We start from the raw sequence: 26,968 nt of genomic DNA, 5'->3' as shown, positions 1-26,968 counted from the left end.
AATCCTTGCACCAGAACCACAACCAAACCACTTTTCTACCTCCTCCTGGGCACAAAACCCAACACTTCTCCTGTGAATGCTAGAAAATGTTACTTTCATCTTGGCTGACTTGGAAAACTGCCTCACAAACAGGAAAAGGTTGCAGAGATGTTCCCAAGGGGTGGGAAGCCTGTTGTGCCCTGGAACACGATGTGTGCCCAGCCAGGTTTGAGGCAGGGGCCTCAGGGCCCACAGGAGCATCTCCCACAAAAGGAATCTGGGATTCACTTCCAGTCATGGGGATCAGGCATTGGCTGGGCCATACAAAAGGAAAGCAGAAAATGCTGGAAGAAAAGCAGTTTTACAGTTTTACCTCAACCCAGCATTGGCTTTAGCAGCCAGGAGTGCTTGGGATTAGTGTCTGAGCCTTCCCAGCGGCCAGGATGAAGGGTGTGTTCCCTTGCCATCGGATCAATGAGCTGTGCTGGCTTGTCTGGAACTGGCAATCAAGGAGTGCCCAAAATGAAAAGGAAAGAAAGGAAAGTGAAAGAAAAGAGCAGGAGGCCACAAAAAGAACCAAAGTAGTTGCAAAAACCTCAAAACAACCAAAACCAAACCCACTCAGAAAGCCATTTTAATCAATTTTTGGTTTATTTTCTCTGTAACAAATCTGGAGGGAGAAGAAATTAATTCAAAATACACACTCTGCTACAGCCTCCAGAAAGGCTGAATCTCACAGAAGGCTGGCAGCAAAGTCAGCATGAGAACAGAGGCAGCACCAGGGACCCCCACCCCACCTGGGCACAGGAAGGAGCAGGGACAGTGTCACCAGCGGTGTTTCAGCGCCATTTAACGTGAGTTGTGCTTCCCAGGGCCACCCAAGGCCCAGAGGCTCCATCAGGACAAGCCAGTCACCGCTGCAGCCCCTCAAGTGCTCCAGGAGGGCTCTGACCGTCCCCAATGCGCTCGGGGCCTGCCCGGGACAGGGCTTGGGGGCCTCCGCGATGGGGACAGGCAGTTCCACAAGGGGCCACATGTGGAGAACTCCAGCCGGGGCCGGGGCTGGCGGGGTCTCAGGCCCATTCGGTCCCCTCAGGCCCATTCGGTCCCCTCAGGCCCATCCCGTCCCCTCAGGCCGATCCCGTCCCCTCAGTCTCGGCCCCGGCCCGGCCGGGACTTTTTCCCGTCCCGTCTTCTCGCGAGAGAACGCGCTGTGGCGTCACGCGCCGCGGCGGCCGCCTCGCGTGCGCGCTCTCTCACGCCGCCGCCGTATCCTTCCGCGCGCTCCCCCTCCCCCTTCTGGAGAGTTCCGCACGGCGGCCGGCACGACAAATAGTCCCCGCAGCTCCCCGCCCTCTCCTCCCCCTCCCGCTCCTCCTCCTCCTCCCGCCGCTCCTGTCCCGGCCTCTCCCTTCCTTCCCCTCCCCGCCACGGCGGTGTCTCCGCCCCGGGAACCGGAGCGGTGCCCGGGGGCAGCGGCGGCGGCGGCGGCGCGGCGGAGTGATCCGCTGCGGACGGCGCGGAGGCAGCGCATAAAGCGGCGGCGGCGGAGGGAACGGAGAAGCTGCGGAAGCGCTGAGCCCGCGGCCGCCACCGCCCGACACCGGCCAGGCCCCGGCCCCGCCGCCCCGGGGGGCCCCGGTCCCCTCCCGCCCCTCCGCTCGCTTCGTCCCTCCCCGTCCCCTCCCCGCGCAGCCGCCACCTCCGCGCTCCTCCTCCTCCCCCCCTCCCCTCGCAAATAGTCCCGCGGGCCGCCCCCTCCCTCCGCCCGCGCCCCTCCTGCCGCCGCCTCGCGCACACAATGGCGCTGAAGAGAATCCACAAGGTAAGGGCCGAACCGGCCCGGCCCCGCACGGCCCCGCTCCCCCCGGCCCGTTCGCCTTATATAACCCGGCCCGGCCCCGGGCCTGCAGTGGGGGGGGGCGGGCAGGCCGAGCCGGGCCGGGCCGGGCCCGCCCGGGTTCCCCCCCGCGGGGCTCGGGCCGGGCGGCAGCGCTGGGGCCGCTCCCGGGGGCCGCGGCCGCTTTGTTCGAGGGGGGCCGGGCCGGGCCTGCCCGCGGGGCTGCACCGCGGCCGGGCCCCTCCGGAGCAACGTGGCCCCCGGGCCGGGGCCGCGAGGGGGCGCCGGCGGCGGGACCGGGCCGGAGGTGGCGGCGGCGGCCCCGGCAGCTGCTGCGGCTCCGCGGGGGCCCGGCCCGGCCCGGCCGCAGGAAGGCGCCCCGAGGAGCGCAGCGTGGCCCGCGCTGCAAGTTCCGGCGTGGCTCCGCTCGGGGCCCCGTGGCCAAGGGCTCCTCTCCCTCCTCCGGCAGCGACAAGGATCCCGGTGCCGGGCAGCTGAGCGCAGTAAAGCTGTCACACAGCAGCGTGCTGTGCTCTTTTAATGGAGCCAGCGCTGTTCTACAGCCTGAGTCATCCCGCAGGCTTGTAGGGAAAGCTGCGAGCTTGCCTTCTCCTGGAGCGGGAGGTGCGCCTTGCTCCGTGTCTTGGCTTTTTGGAAAAACACTGCTGCCCAGTCCATGGCCCGCTTAGGACAGTGTTTGCTTGATCATCAGTGTCGTTTACCAGGAAAAAAACCCTCGACGGTAATTGCAGTCCACTTGTATTGCCTTGGTGACTCAGGCAGGGAGTTGGTATCCTTCTCCCTGCAAAACGTGTAGCTGTCAGTTTGGAGTCTGTACAAGGTTCAGGTGTAGCAAACAGCCCTTCCATAGTGTTTCTCCTCTTGATCACTATGTAAATTACTTTTACCTAGAACCAGCTGTAAACCCACCACCTCACAGCTCACTCTGTAGCCCTGTCTGGTTTTGTGTGTAGTGTTGGGTCTGTGTTAACATCTCTGCTTTGATTGTAGGTTACCTTGGAGGCTTTGTGAAGCTTCATGTGTCCTACTGATCAGGTTAAAGTTCAGGTGGAGAAGAAAATGGAAGAGAGCTTGAAGCCTTACTTATACTTGTGGAATAAGTAGTGTTTGGAGTGTGATTTTAGACTGTTGGATTTTCCAGCTCTGGATCTGGTAGTGAGTTACATAAGGAAGTTTTGTTCCAGCTGAGTCTTGCTTCTCTGTGTTCTGTCCCTTACTTCAGCGGTCCTCAGGGCATTGTGAGGACTCTTCAGAGTGTTTGTGGGCCCACAGGTGCTTTGGAAGAGCTCTTACTCCTCAGCAGTGGGTTCACAGGCCTGGGAGACAGCAGTGGATGCTGAACAGGGTAAATGTGGCTGTGGGGGGCTGGGCATGCATAGGCAGTGCAGGGCTGTGTGGGGAGGGTGAATCCTGGCTGAGGTAAGTCAGGAAAGCTGCCTGGTTGTAGTTCAGTGCATGCTGAGGGTCAGGAGTCAGGATCTGAGAGCACTTGCATTTCCAGGCTGGTTTGTGACAGGAGGAAAGCTGGATGTGTAGAGTCTTTGTTAGCGTTGGGTGCTTGTGGACTGACTCCTCATGCTGCTTTTCAAAAATAAAGAACCCTGAGAGATAATGGGGACTGTGTAGGGCTGTGAGACTCTTCAAAGCCTTGGGAAGTAGCAAGAGCATCACCAAAGCAGTTCTGTGTGAGCTCTGCAAAGAGAGTTTCAGTGTAGTGAGTGTGGTGGCTGTGGAGGAGAGGGAGATGCTGGGGCTGGAGGCAGCATTTCCACAAACAGGAATGGGGAGGGAAATAAATGTGCTGTTGTAGCAGCCCAGCTGCTTGGGAAGTTGGATGGGCGTGAAGCTGCAGGCTGAGGGAGCCCTGGGAGCTGCTGTGGGTGTCTCGGTGTAACTGCCTGGTGATCATGGCTGGCTGTTTACACTCGCTCGGGCTATTTTAAACCCCCTGCAGAGCGCTCCTATCGTCATCTCCGCCTTGTTGTGGGCTCTGGGAGGGTGCATGGCCGTCCCTGTCACGATAACGAGGGGACAGCCAGGTTGTGACCTTTGCTGCTGCAGCTTGTGGCAGAGTGTGGATTGAGTAGGAAGGAATAATCCCAGTGGACTGGAGCACAGAGACACGATGGCAGAGAAAAGTGCTGCTTTGGCTTTTTTTTAAGGGTGTTAATCAGTCATGGTATATCAGTGTGCAAGGCTCAGTCTGGCCACTGGCTCTTGCTCTTGGCAGTTGGGGTTTTTACTGAACCACAAAGGCTTTCCATGAGATTTGTCAAATTTTTTTGTGTCCTCGGATAACACAGGACTGAGAACTTGGAGAGGAGAAAATCCCAAGAGTGAAGGTTTGATACAGTGTTACCTGAAATGGCCTCTTGGATGTTGAACTCGGCTGGGAGGGGGCAGAAGGAGCAGCGAGCCCGGGTTGCTGCTGGGGTGTGAGGCAGCCCAGGAGCCTGCAGGGCCCGTCCCAGTCTGTCACTGCTGGCACAGTTGCTCTGGGGATTGTGCAGAGGCTCGGGCTGGGGTAACATGTGTGCACACAGCAGCAGCTGTTCTCTAAGCAGATGCTCCAAAAGAGCTCAGGCTGGGTGAGACCTGCTCTCAGATTGCTGCCTGTGTTACTCACCACAGTATTTCGGGCACTGAGGCTCCAAATTCTTGTTTGGGTGCTTTTATTGGATCATGGGTCTGAAACTTGAAATCTTTCCTTGTGACAAGTGTAAGCAATACTGCCAGGGTGAGTCCTTCCTGTCCAGTAATTGAATTGGTATTTTTATATATATGTAAAAATGGTCTCTTTTATTCCAGATAGAATCTAGATTCTAGATTTTATTTAAAAGCAGTGTGAAGCAATCCAAGGGCAGGATGGGAGGGATGTACAGGAGGGCCTTCCATTTTAAGGTTTAAGCCAAAACCCTTTGGGTTCAGGCACATGCCCATCTGTGTTGCTGATCTTTAGGGAATGCAATACCTCTGAGTGGATAACTAGGGCACCGTTTGAGTTCTTTGAATGGAAAGCAAGGAAAAGGTTGGCTCATTGTCTTGCAGGGTTCCCCTGTGTGATGGGCGGGTGAGGGGGAAGGGAAAGCAGCAGCTGTGCTCCAGCCCTGCTCAAGTAAAACACTTTCTGTAGCAGAGGAATTGGTGATTACTACTGCTTATAATGTATAGGCACAAAAAATAGGAAGTTAAACTGAATTCCACAGTGCTGTTCCTGTGTAGCTGTAGTCCTGCAGTCCAGAGATGCTCAGGCATCATTCTGCCCAAAGGAGCAGTGCCTGTGGGTGGGATGTGTGAGGAAAGGGTGCAGAGCAGCCTTGGCGGGCAGAGCTGTGTCTGTGTACCTGTGCTGAGCTGAGCTGGTGTCATTTCTGTGCTGCCAGTTCTGTTCAGCAGCCAGTGGGAGCAACTGGGTTCTTCCGCTGGGCCCCTCGCTGCGAGCGTGGAGCTGCCAGCACAGCCCATCTGTGTTGGAGAGCTTGTGTACAGAGAATGCTGTGCAGCTTCTGGTAGCTTGAGAGGTGTTTTGATACTCACATTCTACACCAGGAGGAAGTTACACATTGCTTTGGTCTTCTTCCTGTTCAGGCTTTGGAAAAAAAAAAAATCAAAAAAGAAAGGTGACAGTTAGATCAGAGCTTGTTTATAACATGTACTTCGGCTGTAGCTGTGTTTCATGATTTCTCATGCAGAGTCTTGTGAGGAGTCAGAGTTGGGGGATCTGAGCAGCTTCAAGCATTGCAAAAGCAGTTTTTGTTGAAAAGATTAAAATGCTTCAGTGATTTGTAGTGGCAGATACTCTGGGGTGACAGCCCTGTGGGTGGGAGAGCACCTGTGGACACTGCAGGGAATTGTTGGTGTGACCTTGGTGCACGTGGTGACACTGCCTCGTGCCCAGGGCCGCTGGGCAGGTGGAGGGCAGAGCTGAGGGAAATGCCTCTGGCACAGCTCTGGCACCTGGCAGGGAGGTGCTGCTGGCCCAGGGAAGGGGCACAGGCCCTTCCCACCCTCCTGCCCTGCTGGCCCTGCCCAGGCAGCTGGCAGCTCCTCTGAGCTGTGCTCCTCAGGTGAGGCAGGGTGTGATCAGTTTGACTTTGGCCCTCATTCCCATTGCTTGGCTTTACTCTGTTGGGAGCTGGGAACAATTCATGGCTAAAGTGGCTACGAGTTCCTTTTTGGTTACATAAGTCAGGATTTTGTAACATCTCCCTACACTGCCTGTTGCTGAAGGGTTCGGGGGCTTCAGGCAAATAAACTTGCTAAAGGCAAATGAAAACCTTATTTCACTTCCAGCAGCAACCTGAGGCAGAAATTAGGTTTACAATCAAGCTAATGTGGTCTCTCAGTAAAGTACAATGTGAAAACAGCTCAGACTGGGGCAGAGTGGAAAGCCCATGGAGTTCAAGCTAAGAGGACTTTGGATAATCCAGAGGAATACATACAGTGTGTTGGAGTGGATTTGAGGAGCTCTGCTGTATCCCAAGGCTTAGTAAAGTTAAAAAAATAAAAAAAGCATACTGGCTTTTTACTTACCTGATTAACTTCTTGATGTTGCCAGTTATGTTGGTTATTCTCACTGAAGGCTGTATTAGCATTAACTTAATCCTTAAAATCAGTCTTATCTTTTGGCCAGAGCAGGTTTTACCAGGAGTGTGTTGGGCTGGGGAGGATTTGTTGTCTAGAGGAGTAAATTGGAACTTCACTAACAAATGTCTTTGGAGTTGATAATTATAACTTGAAACATGTGCAGGGTTAAACTTATAGGACTTAAACCATTTGTGTTGTGAGTTTTTTGGGAGCTTCTTGTGCAGTTTGTGGATGCCTGCATTGAGGTATGGTTTAAAGGCACTGTGCCACTCCTGGAAGCAGAACAGGAGGGAGGGTTGGGCTGAGGGTGTGTGGGGCTGAGCCTGGCTGGTGGCACTGCTGAACCTGTGAGCCTCAAGGCTTGCTGGCAGCTGATGCCTGTCATGGCTTGGGAAGCACAGCTACATTCCATCTTCCTTAAAATGCTTTCCTGCAACCCCCTGAGTAGGGATTGGCCCATGTTCCCATGTTGGGAACTTAAGATCATAATTAAATTGGGTTTTGGAGCCTAAATGTCAGTTTCTTGTGAGATTTTTGTAGCTTTTAGGGTATGTCCTGTGTGGATTTAATGGTAGTAGTTTTGTTCAACTTGGCCTTCAGGCAGGACACCTTGAACCTTGCTTTGTGATGTTCTTCCACTTCCTCATTTTTGCTAAAGGACTCATTAAGAGTTGTGAGATGGGTCAGGTTAATGGTAGGATCCAGTGGGCCCAGCCCCAGGGGTATTTTCCTTAGGGGAGATGACAGAAGCTTAAAATTCTGTAAGATGCCTTCAGCTGGAAAGCCAGCTCAGGGTGAGGCAGCCCTGGGAGCTGAGTAACTCAAACTGGAACTTGATCTAAAGGCTGCTTGTAAATTCCTGAAGCAAAACCTGCATGTGCTTAAGGATCAAAAACTGCCTGAGTGGAAACTGCTATGGCTTTTTTCAAGTTTTGGCTTAATGTCAGTGTGGTCAAGGTCAGTCTTGCTCATGGACCAGCAAGACTTCACAGGGGAAAACACTGGGCTTGGCAGCTGGGACCCAGTGCATTCAGGCTGTAAGTGGTACCAGACTGTAACTGAATCCTCCCTGAGTTCCAGTTTTATGGAACTCCAGAGTCATTTGTTCTGAGTTACAGAAACCAGCTGCTTCTCAGAGTCCCTCAGCAGCAGCTGGAAGGCAGGACCTTGCTGGCTCTGCTGTCATGCTCATGATACCTCAGGAGCTGCCCAGGAGCCTGCAGAAGGCAGAGCAGCCTCTGGGCCTGGCTCTGTGCAGCAGCTGGGGCTGCTCCTCTCTGTCATGAGCTGCTCCTTTCCTGCTCCTGGGCTCTGCAGGTGTACAGGGAAGGTTAGAGCAGCTGGAAGGGCATGGCATGGCTTATCTGTGCCCTGCCAGGAAATCCAGGGCTGTGTTTGCCTCTCCTGTAGGCAGAAGCAGCTGGTGCCTGCACTCCAGAGTCTTGAGGGGTGAAGGGGAGGAGCTGAACTCATTCTCCAAGCTCTTCTACAAAATTTGGGAAGTTTTGTGCTGCAAGGGCTTGAATTGAGAGTTGATGCAATACTTTTTTAAGCACAAGGAACTTACACACTGGTTTTTACATAGACCTTTTAATCTGTGATGTTTCACTCTATGAATTTATGGAGCAGAACCTGAAATGCCACCTTGTCACTGAGACAAGTGGTACAAGTGGTTGTTGTAAGTCATCACTTTCTACTGAGATAATACCCAGGGCTTCAGAAAACTCAGAAATCTCTCTTTGACTGAATATGTAGAGAATGAAATAGTATTTTGATGAGAAGCTGCTGCTACCTGACCTTCACTGCTGCCTCTGTGGCTCCTGGGGAGTTACCTTGTGGTCCCTCTGTTATGTGCAGTTTGAAGTGGTTGGTGCTTTTGGGCAGCAGGATGTAGGGGGAGCTGTGTATTCTACTAACTGGTAAAATGGGTGCCCAAGCTGATGTTCCCTTTTATAGCAGGGAAGTGTGTTCATAAATGTCGTTGTGGTCATGCATGGAAACCATGGATTTTGTACCTTCTGGGTCATGTGGATGTAGATAGAGTATTGATGCATAAAATGGGATGAGAAATGCTAAGGAGGTTTTGTTTTGTTTTGTTTTTTTTTTTTTTTTTTTTTCAATTGTGAGTTTGTGGGTTTGAATACAATAGCATTAATTTTTTTTTTTTTTGAGAAAATCAGAATCCAGTGTTGTTTGGAAATGGACTGTACTCCACACCTTTAGACAGAGTAGGAACATTGCTGTCATTGCTGTTTTGAAGTTTTCCTGCCTGTTGTATGTAGACTCAGTTCATTATTGGTGGCCATGACTACTGTGCCCCTGAGGAAGGTGTGTGGAGGTTTCTGCACATTCCTGTGCTGCCCTGGTGGTGATGAAGCAACTCCAAAGAGCTTTGTGCCTTTGGAGGACACTTGGAGATGCTCTCTCCCCCTCCAGGAGGGAGAAGGCTCTCCAGCAGGTGCTGCATGCTCAGTGTCTGCTCCTGTCCATGTCCATGCTGAACACCAAGTGGAAAAAGCCCAGCAGGAGCACTGGAAAAGCTTCCATAGACTGGTTCAAGTCAAGGATGCTTCCAGCAGGGCTCTCTGGAAGCTGCTGAGGGCAAAACCCAAACGTGTGTGTGTGTGCCAGGGCCTGTGAGATTTACTGAGGCTCTGCATCTGGAGGGGGAAATCCAGAGATTTCAGTGTTTGATGTGAGGCAGCATTTGTGCCTTGTAGGTTTGGTTAGTGGTGGCCTCCCAGTTCCTGGGAAGTAGAAGCTGAAACTCCCAGAGAGATCATCTGTTCAAAAGCTTAATCACTGCCTGTGAATAACAAAAGGCCATTAGATGGCAAATTTTCTTCCATTCCTGCAATCAGCTTGTCTTAATCATTGTACTTACATGTTTTGTCTGCCAAAAGCCTGGTATGGAGACTCCAGTTTGGACTGTTCTGGGAGGTGAAAAGCTGAACACACAAAGGACCAGGGACAGCATGGGAGTGTTTCCTGTGCACTAGATAATAGTTGTAGTCCTTATCTGGTGTGTGTTCAGCCTTCTAGAGTGAGTTCACAGACAAAAATGGTGATATGTTCAGGCCTATCATGCAAAGCAGATCAGTGACTGAGCCAGAAATGGAGCAGGTAAAGTTTGACTTCAAAGTTTTACTCTGTTTGCACTTTCCACCAAACATCCACTTCCTGAGCAAATGGCTGGTGTGAATTACTGGTAACAGTAACTCTGAACTGTGCTGAAATTTTCCTTCAAACTGAAGCAAAATAATATAGTTCAGGTGTACTGTGAGTTACTCACCCTGTTCAGACTCATCATAGAATTTCTTCAGAGGAGAATTTGACTGGCGCAGGCACTGAAAAGTGGGGATTTCAGTGAGGTGTGTGGGTATGCCTGCCTTGTGTTTTATTCCATTCCAGCAATGGTCACTGATGTGCACACGTGGAGGTGAAACAGCCCCAGGTTGTGGGAGCTGTGTGTGCTGCAGGCTGGCTGTGGAGGTGATAAACTGGATCACTGGAACTGTTACAACTGAGGGAATAAAATAAGGCTGACACTGAGAGTTGTTGGATTGAGGCCATCTTATCTCTCAGTGACCTGGGCTGGTGGAAGATGCAGAACCTTGCAATGCTTGGCGCCAGTGCAGGCAGCCCCTGTGACCTGAGGATTGCTGTGACTCAGGGCTCTGGAGCTGGACAGGTCACTGAGGCCTCTGCCAGCTCTGTCTCCTGGGTTTAAGACACAACTTGACTTCCCAGAGTCCTGGTTATTATTTCTGTGGTGCTGCCAGAGTGCCCCTAGCAGCCTTTGAGCAATGACATGGTTGTTTTTGAAATGAAGTGAAACAAACTCTTCCTGTTTTTTAGGAGTTGAACGACCTGGCACGTGATCCTCCAGCACAGTGTTCAGCAGGGCCTGTCGGGGATGACAGTGAGTATCTGCTCTCTGCAAGCACCTGCCTGCCCTCTGCCATGGTTCTCCTTTTCCTTCTGAAATGGGATGTCCAGTTCCTCAGCAAGGAGAATCCTTCTGTTTGTTTTAGAGTGCTAGATAATACTTCACCTCCTGATCTTAAATGTGCTGCTCTTCTGTATCTCTTACACTTTCCTTGTGGGAAATAATTTCCTTATTCCCACTCTATTGATTAGGCAACTCAATGCACATCTTAAATTATGCCTTTGAAATTAACTGTTCTGGAATTCTCCTGGGGGATGGTGTTAGGAAACCTCAGTAGATCTGTGGTCTAACCAGCAAGCAGCTGCCCACAGCCTTCTGAACTCAGATATCTAAACTGTACATGGTGTCTGGAAACTGGGCTCAAGTCAGCATGCCCTGCCAGGTGCTGTGTAAGGGACAGCCTCAGACAATCTTCCTGGCCTTGCTGTTCAGGTCTGGGGAGTGATTGGGAGTTGTTGCTCTGTTCTGTGCTCACATCCTTTCCTGTAGCAGCTCTGCCAGTGGAAAAGGCTCCTAGAGGACCCTTGGCAGCTGTGACTGCAGTGCCCCCTGAACAGCACACACTGAGTTTGCTGTGCAGTGTGGTCTGACAAGTGATGTCAGCAAAGCATCCATGCTCCTGAGAGAGGGAAGCAGGGAAACCCTCCTTGTCTGTGCTGAGAGCTCTCAGGTATCCTTTCTAAAATGAAAAAATGCTGCCAAGATCTTTCTGAATCATTTCTGAGCTACACAGCAGTGCTGAAGTGTACAGAGTGTTACACATTCCTGTAGAAATGTAGGGCTACATTTAAAAAAAGCACTTGAAACCTGAGGGTGAAAATACTGAAATTAGTGGGAATGTTCCTGTTCAGCAGCTCTTTCAGATGAGTGGAAGCCCAGCTTGGTTTTGAGGGTGTTTAGCAGTAGTTACTTCACAACCTATTTCTGTTTTCCAAATAGTGTTTCAAAGAGGTTTGTAGTTTCATAGACAAGAAATGACTAAGATGGAGAGCCAGTCAGAGGCTTTTATTCCCTTAAATTAGCAAGTGTGATTTGTGCCATGATAAACCACTTTGTGTTTTCCAAACCCTTATCAAAGGTGATGAGGATTGTCTGGCAGAGGAGGTGGTAAGTGAAGTTGGTGAAGACTGAGAATGGAAAGTTACTACTGATACAGAAAGCTGTAAAGTACTATTCAGTTCTCCTGGTGCCACCTTTCTGAAAGACCTCTAATGAAAGCCTTTTGTTCTTGAGAGCCACAGTTGGGATGTGTGTAAGAGGATAGCAGTGGCAGCAACAGAAAGGTGCCTTCTCCCAGGTCCCTGTGCTCCAGGTCTGCTGCAGCTGCCTTGTTAGAACAACGTTTCCCAGAGTTCAGGACATGCTGTGCTGGCAGAGTGCTGTCCTGTGGCTGTTCCAGCTGATACAAACTGTCCCCAGCTCTGAGCTTCTCATCCCTGGGGTTCATGGACCTCAGAAAGTGAAGGGCTGTTCTGCCTTGTCTGTAGGAATTGGATTTTCCTGGCAATGAAGTTTTAGCTTTCTTCTACCCACCTCTGGCCTGTGTTTTGGAAATGTGCTGGGGACTGGATGATGGTGTGCCTCCAGTGGCTCAGCCTTTTCCACCATGTACCTGTGCTTACCCACGGATAGCCAACAGCCCCTGCCTTTGTAAACACCTCTGTTTGGCTGATTGCAAAGCAAAGAATCAGTTGGAATAAGTTCTGTGTGACAAATCCATCTCTGCATTCACCACACTTGTCCTGGATGTTACCAGGATTTAAAGCTTAGGTTAAACAAGCAGCCAAGTCGGGGGTGGGCATTGAGTGGGAGGAAACCCAAACCTCCCTTTTAGCTTTCCAAAAGTTGAGATTGCCTTTGGATATGTTTTTATTTCTGGGGTTTTGTTTGGTTTAAGAAAATAGTTGGTTGAGGTTCTCTTTTCAGTGGTGACTGCAGAGCACCCACAGTGAATCTCATCAGGACCTGTGAGATTTTTACTGTTTTTTTTTGGGATTGGCTGCAATTCCCTGTGGGATTTCTGCTGCCCCTTTGTCCTCCCCTCCCATGTTTCTCCCTGTCCTGCTGCAGGTGACAGGGGGCTCCTGGGAAACTGAACCCCTTGAAGATGGGTGAATGCTACATGTGAGCTGCTGTCTTGATTTCCTAATTTTTCATTGGATGCAGAGTTTCCCAAAGCCAGGCTCCTGAGAGAGTGAATATTTAATTAGTGAAATTCTCTCTCTGTTAGAGCTGAGAACTCTAAGCTCAGGTATCCTTTTTAAAAGGAAAAAATGAGCTGCTAAGGTCTTTCTGAATCATTTCTGAGCTACTCAGCAGTGCTGAAGTGTATAGAAAGTTACACATTCCTGTAGAAATGTAGGAGTAGATTAAAACAAACCTGTTCCAACCCAACAGTCTTCTCCCCTGGCCTTGCAGAGCTACTCCCACTCTACTTTTTTCCTCCTTCCTTGTATGAGATCATTCTGAGCTGTAGTGCCTGTACCCTGTGTAATTAAAAGCTGCCTGTGCTGGATGAGAACAGGTAGTTCCACTCCTGCTTTTGGCCAGGCAGTCCTGACAGCTGGGGCCACCAGGTGCCACTGAGGCACAGACACTTCCATGTGCCTTCATCTCCTCTCTTGGAGACTCCCTTCTTTCCTGGCTTCATCTACAACTCCCAGTTCTGAAGGTGCTGTGCAGGTGACATCCATGCTCAGGGAAGCTTCCATAGTGTTAGTTCACAAATCGTTTCCTAGGCTGGTGCTCTTTGCACAGGCACTGAAGCCTGTGGAGACACAGGAACCCTGAGAGCTCCCCACTGTGCCTCCTGTAGATTTATCAGCTTTCACTGTTTTCCTTCCCAGCACAGCCACATTCTTCACAGATCCTGTGTTAGCAGGTGAAAGTTCTCTTGGGCAGGTGCATACAAGTGAGGATTGACCTCTGTCCATTTAACCTGGAGTGTGTCCTGGCACATCCTGCTCCAAGGATGGGCAGACTATCATTCCTGCATTCTCTTAGGGCAGTTCTTTCTGCTGCTTTAGTGAAATCTTGGGGCCTCTGGAGATGATGCTTGAATGTTGTGAGGACACCACTAGTTTGGTTCACACAGAGCCTGGCCTTCCCCTCTGTGTGTCACAGTCTGAGTAGGAGAGCAGCTGTGAGTTCATGCTGGAGCTGGCTTGAACAGGGCAGTCATGGATTATGATTCATCAGAAATTACAAAGTTTAAACTCACAATTTTGAGCCTGAAAAGTTGTAGATTTTTATTGTCATGGGATTTTTTGCAGGACATGTGTGTGGTACCACAGGAGTCCTGGAGTGAGGGCTTCACTCTATATCTCTTTAATTCCTTGGCTCACTTCCCTGCAGCCTTTCACAAGGCTTTGTTTTTAAAATAGACTTTTCTTCTCTGTGCTGCTTTGTCTGGAAGAAAGTAGATCATTACTTGAGCTTCTCCAAACTGAAGTAAATCTCTCTCTTTTTCAGTGTTCCATTGGCAAGCTACAATAATGGGACCAGTAAGTATGAGAGAATTGATGTTCATGGCTTTTTTGACTGGTGGTCTTGTAGAAACTCCTGAAGCTGCAATGATTCTTTTTCATTAACAGAACGACAGTCCCTATCAAGGTGGAGTATTTTTCTTGACAATTCACTTCCCGACAGATTATCCCTTCAAACCACCTAAGGTGAGTGGCTTCTGCCATAAATCTGTCCTTTACCATGTGGTGTGATGTATATTTGTGAGCCTACACTGAAATTTTCCTTCTTTTGCAGGTTGCATTTACAACAAGAATCTATCATCCAAATATTAACAGTAATGGCAGCATTTGTCTTGATATTCTACGATCACAGTGGTCCCCAGCACTAACTATTTCAAAAGGTACCTCCAATGCTTATTTCATTTTACTCTGCTAAAATGAAGTACTGATTTGGGATGTAAAAACTGCTGCATTCCTGCTGGAATCCACCATTTCTGTGGGCACTGTCCTGTGACTCTCCATGGAGCATGGCATGCTCAGCACATCCAGCTTCCCTGTGCCCATGGGGAGACTCCTCAGCTTTGCCAGTGGATCAGATAAGTCTTACTACCCTGAGTACATACTCCTGCCACCTCACCTCAGAACACTTCAGCTCAAAATAGATATAAATGGATATAAAATAAAACTAATGTGTGACAGTGGAAGACTTTAATGTTTGAGATATGCCCAGAGTAAAATATGTAAGGGAGAAGCTGTGGCTTTTAAAAAGTTGCTAATTCTTTGTCATATTAAAAAGAATTTCTCTTTCAAGGGAGCATCAGAACTCCATGTTGGTAATTTTTTAACAGAACTTCCAGTGTGGACTACTCAAACATGGTTAAAACTTGCCTAGAATGAACAATCTAAAATAATTAGCTAAGAGCATCTTGGTCCCTGTGAACTGTGTTAGCTTGTGGGGCACTGGAATTTAGCCTTTGCCTGGTAAAGCAGGATTCATATTTAATATAAATAGGAGGCTTTAAACATCTTGAAAGAAGACACAGGCTGTTTTTTGGTGTTTTTTTTTTTTTGCTATTGAAACTGTAGATTTACAAACTAGATCAAGCTTGTAGGTGCAGCCATGGCTATTTAGGAATATTTGGAGTCTACCCTGTGCATGATCATGTCTTGACCCTTCTGTTCTGCAGCTTCAGACTGTCCTTGTAATCAAATGCTGCAGTTGTCACATTGATTACATTGTCCTTCACAGTGTCCCTGCTCTGAGGCTCTCCTGTTGCCTGTCCTTCTCTCCAGCTACATGTGATGTTCCCAGGCACTTTGTGGTTCAGACAGGTGATCCTGGTACATCCCGTGGACATCAGCACTGTCTGCCTTTCCCTGAGCCCACAGAAGTTCCCACCTTCTCTGACCACCTAAAGGCATTTGCAGAAGCAGATGGAAAGCCAAACCAGTTACTCCTTGTCTCTTGGCAGAAGTGAATCTGCTTGGGCACAAGGCTCAAAGTCTTGAAAGAACTGAAAAAATGGTGTCAATGAAGAAAAAATGATTGTCAGGTTGCTGCAGTTTCCTTACAAGTGCTCTCAGTCGGTACTGGCTGCTCTTAGAAGCACCAAATTAGCCCCAAGCACTGATGTCTGGTCTGGTTTGATTTAATTGCTGCTTAACTGGAGAAAATGCTGTATTGTGGTAGGGAATCTGAAGTGACCAGATGGGTGGTGGGGTGATAGACAGCATGATTGAAAATACTGCAAGATAGATTGGAATTAGGACAATTGGGAGAAGATGGGGCAAGAATTTAAGAGGCTGCTCCAGGCTGTCAGTTTTAATCACTCAGAAAATACATCCTAGTGTTAATTTTACTGCCCAAATACATTTGCAATATGCTTTAACATCTCAATCTCCCTCTGTCTTCTGCTTTGAACTCTTTTTTTTTTTTTTTTTGTCTTATCCTTTTCAGACTATATCCTTGTGACTCAGCTGCAATAAGCCATGGGCTCAGGGTGGCTGTTCTGTGCTCCTGCCCCTTGCAGTGCCCTTCTCCCTCCTGGGTTTAGGGGGCTCTGAGTGCTGATCATTTCTCATTGCTGAGCAGTTCAGCTGAATGCCCACACTACTGCACACGGCACAGCATCCACACTGCTCTAACCTGGGAGAAAACCTTGTCCCAGCTCCCTTGGGCTGCATTTACTGAAGGAATTAAAACAACAAAGCCAATTCCTAGGGGTGGCTTTATAGGAATACTTGCCTCAGAATCACAAGGATGCCCTGTCAAAAGGCAGATTTCAGAAGCAGAGAGTGATACTTAGGGGAAGTGTTCCCATCTTGAACAAATGGAAATAAAGTCTACAAAGGCAATTTGGGTCTTTTGGGGTTGAAATCTTGTGTTCAGTCAGATTAGAGTGTGTTGTGACAGACTTCAGGGATGTTCCAGCTTTCTATTAACTCATCAGCCTTATCAAAGAATGCATGTGTTGTTAGCAGAAAAAATTGTTGGGTTTAGGTAATTTGAGGTGGATAATAAGACTTAGAACATTCACCATTAAGCTCATACCTCTTCCAAAGCATCAATTCATTATTTGTAGTGTAGATTTCTGAGAGTGTTTCCTAAATTGTGTCACCCTTTAAATTGGATGCTACTGGGAGCAAGCTGTTTGAATTTAAAATCTGTAAGCAGAGAGCACAGCTATGAAAAAATGTATTTCTTACTGATTGAGAAATCTGGGAAGAGTAGGAACAGTCCTTGTAGGAAAGAGCTTATCATGCACAGCTCCCTCCTGAGGCAGCTGGGAGGCAGCACTATCAGCAGCTCACAGTTGATGTGTGGTACATGAAGATGTTTTTCACCTTAACCTGCAAGGAGAGAGGGGAAGGGCTGTGCATTGACTTCCTGTGGGTTAGAAGTGCCACTTTCTGGTGGAAAGCCTGCAAAATCATATCAGTGCTACTTAATCATTCCAGTTCAGTGGTAAAGTTAGAGGTCTTGACTCCTCACACACTGGAGCCAGCCCTCTGTAAGCAATTTAATAAAAATTGTGGTTATGATAGAAGTGATTGGCATTTTGGGGTTTTGTTCTGTCCCTCCTACAATTGTTAAAACTTGGGAGAACAGCAGTCACTGTCTCAGTACAACAGCTGACTTGCTTATATTAGTAATTCTGAACTCAGTGTTCCCTCAAGAATACATACTGGAGAATAAATAACCTCAAAATTCCCTCTTAACCACACCGTGGTGGGTAATTTGAACTCCAAGGCTTAGGCAGAATGTGTAGGCTTAAATTTAAAACATTATCTCCAAATCTGCATAAATAAGAATCCCTATTGCCTGAAACAGGAGAATATGAAGTGTTTTAACATTATTGCAGCTATTCTCAGCCATTTTGGTGAGGGGGAAGACACTCTTTCTCTTGAATTTGGCAAGTGGCTGTGCAAGAGTTAATCCTGAACTGAAGCACTTGTGCAGTAAAGGTTGGACTGATCTGCTGTGTTGTCCCACTTGTCCCCATGCTTTGTAAGGAATAAATCAGGGGGCCTGTGTGAGTGTGCCCTGCCTGGGAGGGCAGTGGTAACCTCAGCCTCATTCATGCAGGACTTCAGCTCCCACTGTCCAGACCTCCATGCCTGGTGCAGTGAGGATTTCTGTGATGTTGCTCTTCATGAATCACTTCACTGAGACTTGCTGGAAGTAACAGTACTGAGAGATTGAATTGGACATTTTCAGTGCCATTTTCAAAATCAAGAAGTTGGGTTCCGATCATCTTGGCTTTCAGTTTGCCCATTGCAGCTTTACCCACATAACTGAGGTGGCTTTGTCACAGAGCAGGGGTCAATCTCCATGGGATTCTGAGGGAAATGCCCACTTTTGTTTCAACTCTCACAACTCTAACTGAGCCACTTGTGCAGCTTCCCAGGAGCTGTCCTTGCCCCAGAGAGGGCTGTGCTAGGAGTGGTGCCAGCAGGGCTGAGATCCTGTCCCTCTGTTGGGTGCTGCTGAAGCTGTGCCTGGAGCATTGCCCAGTGTGGATGTACTGGAGAGAGCCCAGTGAGGGGCCAGGATTGCCATGGAGGGACTGGGGCATCTCCCCTTGTGAGGACAGGCTGAGAGCCAGGGCTGTTCACCCTGGAGAAGAGGAGCTTCAGGGGGATCTTAGCAGTGTCTGTAAATACTTGAAGGGAGGATGTCAGAGCCAGACTCTTCTCAGTGGTGCCCAGTGACAGGACAAGAGGCACTGGGCACAAGCTGAAGCACAGGAGGGTCTCTGAACAGCAGGAAACACTTGATGTAGTTTTACTGTGAGGATGCTGAGCACCAGCACAGCTTGCCTTGGGAGGCTGTGGGCTGTCCCACCTCAGAGATACTCCAAAACCCCTGGACATTGTCATGGACAGCCTGTCTTATGTCTTAGGTGGCTGTGCTTGAGACAAGATGATCTCCTGAGGTCCCTTCCAGCCTCAACCAGTCTGGGATACACTTGGCAATGCTTAACTTTTCTTCTTTTGTCACCAGAAATTGTTGAACTGACTTAGCAGGAATGCAAGTTGCTTTGAAGGCAGAAGTTTAAACTGCTCAGATTTAAAGGTACACTTCCTGTAAGGCTGGGGAAGATGGCTGGAGGAGTTGGAAATGGGGTTGTGGTTAAGAAACAGGATTTAACTCAAGCAGAGGCCAGAGTTCCTTTCATTTATTTGGATGCATCTTTCCTGTTCACAGTCAAGAACCAGGCATTTGAACCTGTTGCTCAGTGGTGTTCCCAGCGCTGAATGCTGCAAGCTTAACATCTGTCAGTACTGATAAAGCTTAGATAACTACAGGCCTCAAGTTTGAAGGGTTTGGGGCCTGAAACTTAAAACCAGTTTCTCCAAAAATAGGGAAAAACCTGACTCCTGTAAGGAGCAGAGATGGAAGTAGCAGTGAACTTGATGTGGAGGCTGCCAGGCTGATGATGAACAAAGGAGCCCTTGCTAGTGAGAGAAGCAGGACAGCTAATAAACCCTTCAGAATGGAATTAAGAATTCCTCAGCAGCCTGGCATGCCCAGAGCTCCCATTTCTGCTGGCAGAGTTGTCTCCCAGCCTACCAGGCTCAGTGAAACCTGAGCTGACAAATGGTTGCTTTTACACTCACAAGCTGGGCTGGGCCAGAAGCACAGCACTGGCTGCCAGAGCCCAAGGCCTGCTCTCCAGGAGAGGACAAATCACTTTCCTTGGGAAGCCCTGGCACAGTGTTTGTCATTCCCCAGGACAGAGCAGGTGGGATGGACTGCTGCCTTTGCTGTGAACTCATGATGGCCAGGGACTGATGTTTTATCCACCTGCTCTGTGTCACTGCCTGAGCTTTCCCATGATCAGGTGCTCCTGACACTCTGGTGTCACTGCAGCCTGACAGGAGAGCTGAGTGTCACCTGCTGTCCTGACAGCCTGGCATGCACAGCAACCATCTCAGCACCCTCTTGGTGCTGTAGCAAACACTTTGTTGGTGCAGTCTCTGCCTGCTTAGAGATGGACCTTTACTCCTAGATGGATTCTAAACTGGCTCCTTTTGGAGAGCAGTAACTGCACCAAACAGCATTTGGATCAGAACACACCAGCTGTTTCTTCTGGGGAGTTCATTTCTTTGGAAATACAAGTGCCATTTATCTCCCTCCTGTGAATTCAGCTGGAGATTCCATGGCTCCTCAGCTGCTTTTCCTCACTCTGAAGTGCCCCATGGATGAGTGCTTTACTGGAGCAAGTTTGTTTGCAATTCCAGCTGGATTTAAGCAGCAGGATTGTGACTAGAGTGGTGGGTGTCAGACCAGTCAGGCTTTGCAGACAAAGTCAGTGATTTGGGGTTTGTGTTTTGGAAGATGAGGATCAGCTGCTTTTAAGAGTGTCTTCATCTCTGAGTTCCAGGAGCTTTAACGCACCTAAATTTGGATGTTCCAGTAGCCAGATGGGCTTTAAATTGTGTTCTGCACTGCTGGAAGGACTTGTGGAGAGCTGACACCCTGGATTGTCCTGACTAATGCCTGAGCTGCTCATAGCAGAGGGAACCCAGCCATGACATTTACCTGTGGAATTTGCATCCACATCTGCTCAGTGGGAGCTGGGGCAGAGCCAGGAAGGTGCAGTTCCCATGGAGGGTGGTGGGCTGACCTTGGTGTGAGAGCACAGGGCAGCTGCTGAGGTGGACTGTGCAGGGAGGAACTGGAGCTGGTCATGTTAACAAGCTGTCAGTGGCACGATTTTCTGCACAGAGAGACATTGCCCATGAATTTCAGTGTTACATGCTTTGTAAGGAAAGTCTTGCAGTGAACCTGGATCTCAGTTGTGCAGTGTTACACTGCTGGGCTTGTTTTGCATGGTACTCAAGCAGTCTTAAGTGTTCAGTGATCATTGTGCCTGGGGAGAATACATTTCTGTCATTGCTCTGTGGGGAAGCTGAGCCCATTTTCCAGAAGCACTTTGTTAGCAGCCCTTCTGCTTGAAGAGTTTGGTTCTCCCAGCTCCTTGGTGTTGAGGAGCCTGTGCCAGTCCATGGCAGCAGGAAGAGTAAATTCTCTCTGTTGTCTGCAGAGATAGATGGGGAGTGCAGTTGAAGGGTTGGAGGTCAGTAGGCTGCCTGGGTGGTGAAATAAAACAAAGCAAAACCAATTTCCAAGTGAAAAGGAGCTTAAAAGTGACAGTGGTTTAAGTTGCTTAGTGGCTGGACAGCTCTGACAGCTAAGAGTTATGAGAAATAATTCTGTACAGAGTTATTTCAAGGGATGAATCCCCTGAGTCAATGGCAAGGAAAATTTATTTTGCCATTACTGAGAAGAATCCAGGCTTGAATTCAAAGAGTGCACATTTGAGGTACATCCCTGCCAGTGAGGGACTTGAAGGGATTCTGCCAAGCTGATAATGCTTTGCCCATGGCCATGCAGCATGTTCAGGTGTGAAGTGTCACTTACCTGCCTTGGGTAATTATTCAACCTGATTCTGTGGCTCCAAATTTTTGGAGAATTCTCTTTTTACTGTCTGATAGTAATGTTGTAGTCATTTGACTAGAAAATGTCAAGGTTTTGCTGTGGAATTCATTGCAGTACTAGTTCATGGCAGAGGGAGGGGGCCTGGTGAATCTCTTATTCCATGGTGTTGGTTTAACTCAATATCTGATGCATCAAAGAACTCTGGTACACAGCTGACATCTGTAAGGGTTCCTTCTCCTTTCCCCTTGCACTTGAAACTTTGAGGTGGTGCCTTTTCCAAGGGATTTTTCTGTATGTTGGTCTAAAACATCATGTGCAGTGTTCTAGTGGAAAGCCTTGGGATAAACTTGCAGGATTGATTTTGGACAAATATCAGGATATTAAAATTAAACCAGTTTAGTTAAAAGTGCTTTTTTTTGCTGAGGCTGTACAGAGAAAAGGTGAATGATGTGAAGTCACCAGCAAGAATGAGTGTAATTAGAATAATTTGGAATAATGAAGACTTAGAAAAATAAATCAAAGCAGCTGAATGTGGCAGTGCAGCTTGAAGCCAAATGATTGTGTCCATTTTTATTCTATGTTTTTGGGGTGGTACTGAAAAGTGAACTGCTGAGTGTTAGGAGAAGGGTGTGAGGGTGGGCAGAGAGCAGTGCACAGACCTGCAGCGTGGTTCTGCTGATGAAGGCTGAGCCACTGTGTTCAAAAAAGTCCTTGGGGTTTGAAAGGACTGTGATGAGATAAAACTTGAGGGAGTAGTTACAACAGTTGACCAGAAAAGTTTTGATTGGATTTCCTGCCTCTTCTGGTGAGGGCAGGGGACAGATTGGAGCTGCCTTGCTCATCCTGCAGCTGGAGAAACTTCAGTGACCAGAGCAGTGGAGTCTGACAGAAAGAAATGAGCTACAGGAAAACTGCTGGAGAAACAGCTGTGTTCAAACTGCACTGACTGAGCAGTGTGGGGTGGCAGAGATGTTCCCATTGAAAACTAACATGGCCTTCACTTGATTTATGGGGGAAAAGAACTGGTGCTGGACCTGTGCTACAGGTGCTGAGTGTGCTGCCTTGCTGAGGGACAGCAGGGCAGCAGCAGTGGCTTCTGCAGAGCTCCTGCACACTCTGAGCTGAGAGGGAGCTCAGTACATCAGCCCTCTCTCAGTTGATGGTGGAGAATGATGAAGCTCTTCACTCTCACAAGTGCACTGTGAAAAACTGGGGAAAAGGAGAAGAGGTTTGCTCCTTTTTCTAGAAGCAGAAATATGTTCTCCCAAACCAAGACTGGTTTATTATCAAACTTGTTTTAGCAGCTTTGAACTGGGAATTGGTAATTCCTTAGTGAAGGGTCTACAGAAACAGGTGGGAATACTGAACCAAGTGGGTTCTTGGTGCTCACAACACTGAGCAACTTGTGCAGTTCACACCTAAGGGAAGCTTTCACTCTTGTCCCACTTGAAAAAAAAGCTGAGTATCAAACCTGTTTCCATCTTCTCTCTGGAGTGTGGTGAGGCCCTGGCACAGGGTGCCCAGAGCAGCTGTGGCTGCCCCATCCCTGGAAGTGTCCAAGGCCAGGCTGGACAGGGCTTGGAGCACCCTGGGCTGGTGGAAGGTGTCCCTGCCATGACAGGGGGGTGGAATGAAATGGACTTTCAAGGGCCTTCCATTCCAAGTCATTCTGTGATCTCTGTTTTGTGGCCCTTTTAACCTATCTTAGAGGCTTTGTTGTTTTTATGGGCTGCATGCTGTTTCCTTTCATTTTTCATAGATAGCTCTGCCTCCTGCAAGTGATGGGAATTGGAGCAGATTCGTGTTTAGTGTCTTCAAACTCCTCACTCTTGTCATCTGCACCTTGCCTGGAGGCTGCACTGTGACAACTGCTTTGCTGCAATTGGTGAAGGGACATATGGAGTGGCACTGTTTGATCCAAACAGGCTGAGAGAAGGGAATGTTTGGCATTTTCAGGAGTGGGGCAAGATGTCCCTGCCATGCCTGGTGTAGTGTTGTCCCAATATGTTTGCTTAGAACTTCCTGCCTGCTCCTGTGCAGTGAGTGTAGGAATGTCCAAGTGCTATTTGTGGCTTTGCAGCAGTGTCCTGGCTCCTTGTATGGGTGAGGGTTGTCACTCTGCCTTCTGGGATACATCCATTCTATTTACAGTGAAACACTCACATTCTGGGGCTCTGTGATCCATTGAGTTGCAAGGACCTGGCCATTCTTGGGTCATTTTGGATGCTGTTCTACACTAAATCCATCTCAGCTTTCTTTATGCTTGGAAAATAATTAAGCCTCTCAATTCACTGCAAGACCAGCTTATTTTGAAACAGATCTTCAGGCCCAGGTTGGATGGGGCTTGGAGCAACCTGTGCTGGTAGAAGGTGCCCCTGCCCATGGCAGGAGTTTGAACATGATGAGCTTCAAGATCCCTTCCATCCCAAACCATTCTGTGATTCTTCAGTAGCTGTGAACAGCCCTTGCTTCCTTCATTTCAGCTGGACTTGTCTGCTGTTTGACTTTTGCTTAACGCTTCTCCAGGTCACCCAACAGTGAGGTGGCTGCTTTAGGGAACTGTTGGATTTTGGGTGCAAAAGCAAGGATGTTTTCCCAGAGGACTCTCAGGTACCAGGCTCAGGGACAACACTTCTGCCTTGTGGTTTAAGGCTGCTGCTGGACAGACCTATCCAGGAGGTTACTCACTGTGACACTGTGCTTGTGGAAAGTTGTGTAGTTCACTGGTAAAAGGAGTTTGTTCAAAATCCCTCAGCTGAATTACCTGGGATTGGTGCTCCTGACAAACTTAAATAAATGCTGCTGATGCTACTGGCTGGAGGGGAAGGAAGTGCATGGGCTGACTGCTGCAGGTGTCCTCAGCTGTCCTGGAACTAATTCAGTGTCTCTTTTCTCTCCTTAGTACTTTTGTCCATCTGTTCTCTGTTGTGTGATCCCAATCCAGATGATCCTTTAGTGCCTGAGATTGCACGGATCTACAAAACAGATAGAGAAAAGTGAGTATGGAAACCAAAGCCATGGGATTTGACAGGGCAGGATCCACACAGTGGAGGGGAACTGAGAGGAACTGCTTCTTGGAAAAGAGTGAGAGTGAAAAAAGGCACATCACAGCTCTGTGGTGTTCTTGGAGATTTTGTTGGGTTTTTTTTTTTTACCACTGTCTGAGCTGCTTTAATCCCATGTAACCACCAGAGGGAGAGCAAGTTACTCCAACGGGAGAATATTCCATGGCAGCTCTGGAGTCATACAAAGAAATAGCAAACTCCCTGCTTTACCTCTACTCTACAACACAAGGGAAGAACCAGTGGTGTAGAAGTGGGGCAGGAGGACTCTCCAGCAAACATATTTCCAGAGAAATTTCAGTGCTAACAAGCACTTTAACAGATGAGTATTGTAAAGACTTCCTGCCTCATTGTTCCCTTCCAGACCTGAGCAGGGAAGGGAAAATAGTCCAAAAATTTGCTTCCTCTACTGCATACTTGAGGAGCAGTATTAGAGAAGCTTATTCATCCTGGTTTTGAGAGCTGCAAGACCAGCAGCACATATTTGGAGACACAATCCACAATGATATCTGCACTTTTAAGTGTGCAGATAAACAGAAATCCTTCCTGTTTTTTACAAAAATAGGGAAATAAATTTTGGGTTTAAACAGGAGGACTTGCTCCTTGGGCAGTCTCTAAGCAGTGATATGAAGGAGAGAGTTAGTTAGGAGTGGGTTGTCAGATTGTTTAAGCTAAAGAACATTGTCTACAGACTAAATTCCAACACCAAACCAACTTGGTGTACATAACTCTAGGGAACTTCAGGCTGTGTCTTACTCTGCAAATTCTGTAGAACATGAACAACTTGCCTTCTGTTGTCAGAAGCTTTCAGCAGTGCAGTTAATCACATAACTGCTTTGTTTACACAAGTATCCTCAGCTTCCTCTGGCTGTAAAGAGTATTTGGGTGCAAAAGCTACAGATTTCTTGGGAATTAAGTTATATTGTCCCTTTAGAATAAAAATATTCTGATGGACAAATCAGTGTCTCCTGACAGCCATCAAAATAGCCAAATGTGTAGGAAGAAATGGCTGTTGGGGTTTAGCAGATGAGTTGATGGCAGGTACTGGGCTTAACTTTGCAGGGAAGCAGGAGATGGGGGAACATGTTAATCTGTTTTCCAGAATGACCAAGTGAAACCCTGCAGTAAGAGTTTCCCCAGGGACACAGCAAATGGGGCTGGGGGAGGCACAGATAAAGCCTTCCTGAAAATCCTTTCCCCTCAGCCCTGTTGTGGCTCCATTTTGTGTCTCCAATCACACAGATCTCACATTCCTGTTGTAAATACCACCAGATATTTCTTTTCCATTAAGCAGTGTGGACTTTTTTTGTTTCCCTTGTTTGCTTAATGTTTAATTTTGCTTAAGTTTTACAAACTGATAATAGTACTGTGATTTCATGCCATGTGTAGACTAGAGTGTTGGAGCTGAAATACTGTGCAGATGCCATGTTAAATAAATCCTCTTTTTATACATACAGGTACAACAGAATAGCTCGGGAATGGACTCAGAAGTATGCGATGTAATTAAAGAAATTATTGGATAACCTCTACAAATAAAGATAGGGGAACTCTGAAAGAGAAAGTCCTTTTGATTTCCATTTGACTGCTTTCTATGAGCCCACGCCTCATCTTCCCCTGTGCACATGTTTACCTGATACAGCAGTGCTGCGTGTTGTACATACTTGGAACAACAAACTAGAAATACTGTATTTCCCCGTACCAACATTGACTCCTAGCAGAGAAGTGTGTGTGTGAAAAGCTGGTTCTTCAGTCATAACTTTGTGAGCCTAAAAGCATTCCTTGCTGAGTTAAATTGGGAAATCAAATGGGAATGAATGGGGAGAGTTCTGGTGGCTTTCAGATTTTCTAGGGACAGTGTTGCTGATCCGTGAAGGATTTTAAGTGGAATCCTTTTAAACTCATAATAGTTATGAAAAGCAAGGTGAAGAACTTGAAGCTGTTTCTGTATTCATTTTATTCTGAAGGACCTACACCTTAGGTAAATGTTATGACCAATGAGAAACTGTACCCACATCCTGTGTTTAAGGTCTAAGTTTAACCGGTCACCATTTAAATGGATTGGAGCTATTAGTGCATCAAGTGATGTTGATTTGTTTCAACTCTCTCCCTTCCTTCATACTTTTTTTGGTTTGTATGTGGTTTCTCAGTTAATACCTAGCTAATAGCTCTTATTTTTCTTAAGTTTTTTAACTGCTTAGGTCTTTCTGGATGTAAGGGTAAAAAAAAAAAAAATCCATATGACAGAAAACTTGTGTGTATTTAAAGACCCAACTGCTCCCCTGGGGCTTGTACGTTCAAGAATGAATTAATCTGTGTAATAAACTGATTACTACAGTCATTACATATAACTTTGTGTGAATAGGCTTTTAATTTTCAGAGCAGTTTGTTACAGGCTTAAACTAACGGTGGATTTCTCTAAAAAAACAACTTTTTGGGCTGAAGTCGTGAAGCAGTTTGGTTTGCATCACACAAGGCACCTGAAGAGGCAAACAGGAGCTTGAGCACTTAGATGAAATCAGGATGTGTAGTGTGCCAGGAACTTGACTGTTAAACCAAATAAGCAGTTTACTAAATGCGAATCAGAGTGACATTTTACAAAGCCTGATGGTATTACTCCCACTTGCATGGGACCTAACACAATGCATATGTACTGTAGGTAAGTGAAACCTTATGTAACTAAAAAAATGGATGTAAAAGGGTAAAAAAAAGAAAAACCTACCAAACACATCAGCACAAACTTTCATAAAATGTAGCTTTTACATAATTACTTTGCACTAAACATTTGCAAATGTTCATACAGTTTTAAATTGTACTTGTATGTGTCTTTTTTTTTCTTTTTTTTTTTTTTTTTGGAACAAAGTCTTCACTTGAATCTAGTGGAAAAAAAAATGTAGTTTGAAACTTTTCTTTGTATACAAGTGTATTTGCCAGCATCGTTGGTGTGACAGTAGGTGAGTCTGCAAGTTTATCTCCTCTTAGTAGAATTGTAACCCAAGCCATCGGGCAGGAGAGGCTGGAGCCGCTGGCTCTCCAGCCACAGGGTCTGTCCCAGCCATTCCCAAATGCATCTTGACACTCTTGCACAAACGAGGAATAAATGTCCACTGCTTTTGGTCTAAA

General features: G+C 47.8%; 1 protein-coding gene across 3 annotated transcripts; it reads left to right on the top strand.

Moving 5' to 3' along the window:
- The first annotated feature begins 1,291 nt into the window (after positions 1 to 1,291).
- UBE2D2 (ubiquitin conjugating enzyme E2 D2) lies at positions 1,292 to 26,968 on the top strand. Of its 3 annotated transcripts, none has more exons than XM_058815049.1 (7): positions 1,292 to 1,804; positions 10,286 to 10,349; positions 13,848 to 13,879; positions 13,970 to 14,047; positions 14,136 to 14,241; positions 23,689 to 23,782; positions 25,306 to 26,968. In XM_058815049.1, the coding sequence occupies exons 1-7, from the start codon at positions 1,781 to 1,783 to the stop codon at positions 25,349 to 25,351; spliced, it is 444 nt and encodes a 147-aa protein (XP_058671032.1). In that variant the 5' UTR covers positions 1,292 to 1,780; the 3' UTR covers positions 25,352 to 26,968. The 3 variants fall into 3 exon arrangements, with proteins under 3 accessions (XP_058671032.1, XP_058671033.1, XP_058671031.1); XM_058815048.1 differs by lacking the exon at positions 1,292 to 1,804 and adding an exon at positions 2,446 to 2,561; XM_058815050.1 differs by lacking the exons at positions 1,292 to 1,804; positions 23,689 to 23,782; positions 25,306 to 26,968 and adding exons at positions 2,379 to 2,561; positions 15,090 to 15,792.

This window comes from Ammospiza caudacuta, chromosome 16 (assembly GCF_027887145.1).
Source record: "Ammospiza caudacuta isolate bAmmCau1 chromosome 16, bAmmCau1.pri, whole genome shotgun sequence".
Lineage (NCBI taxonomy): Eukaryota > Metazoa > Chordata > Aves > Passeriformes > Passerellidae > Ammospiza > Ammospiza caudacuta.
The sequence above is the reverse complement of the archived record's forward strand: the minus strand, read 5'-3'. Positions and strand labels throughout refer to the sequence as shown.

Bases quoted from the DNA above. Each gene is read 5' to 3' on its own strand.
- UBE2D2 (XM_058815048.1), top strand. From the start codon at position 2,496: ATGGCCCGCTTAGGACAGTGTTTGCTTGATCATCAGTGTCGTTTACCA. The intron at 10,350-13,847 runs GTGAGTATCTGC...TCTCTTTTTCAG, and splicing joins AGGGCCTGTCGGGGATGACA to TGTTCCATTGGCAAGCTACA. The intron at 13,880-13,969 runs GTAAGTATGAGA...TTTCATTAACAG, and splicing joins AAGCTACAATAATGGGACCA to AACGACAGTCCCTATCAAGG.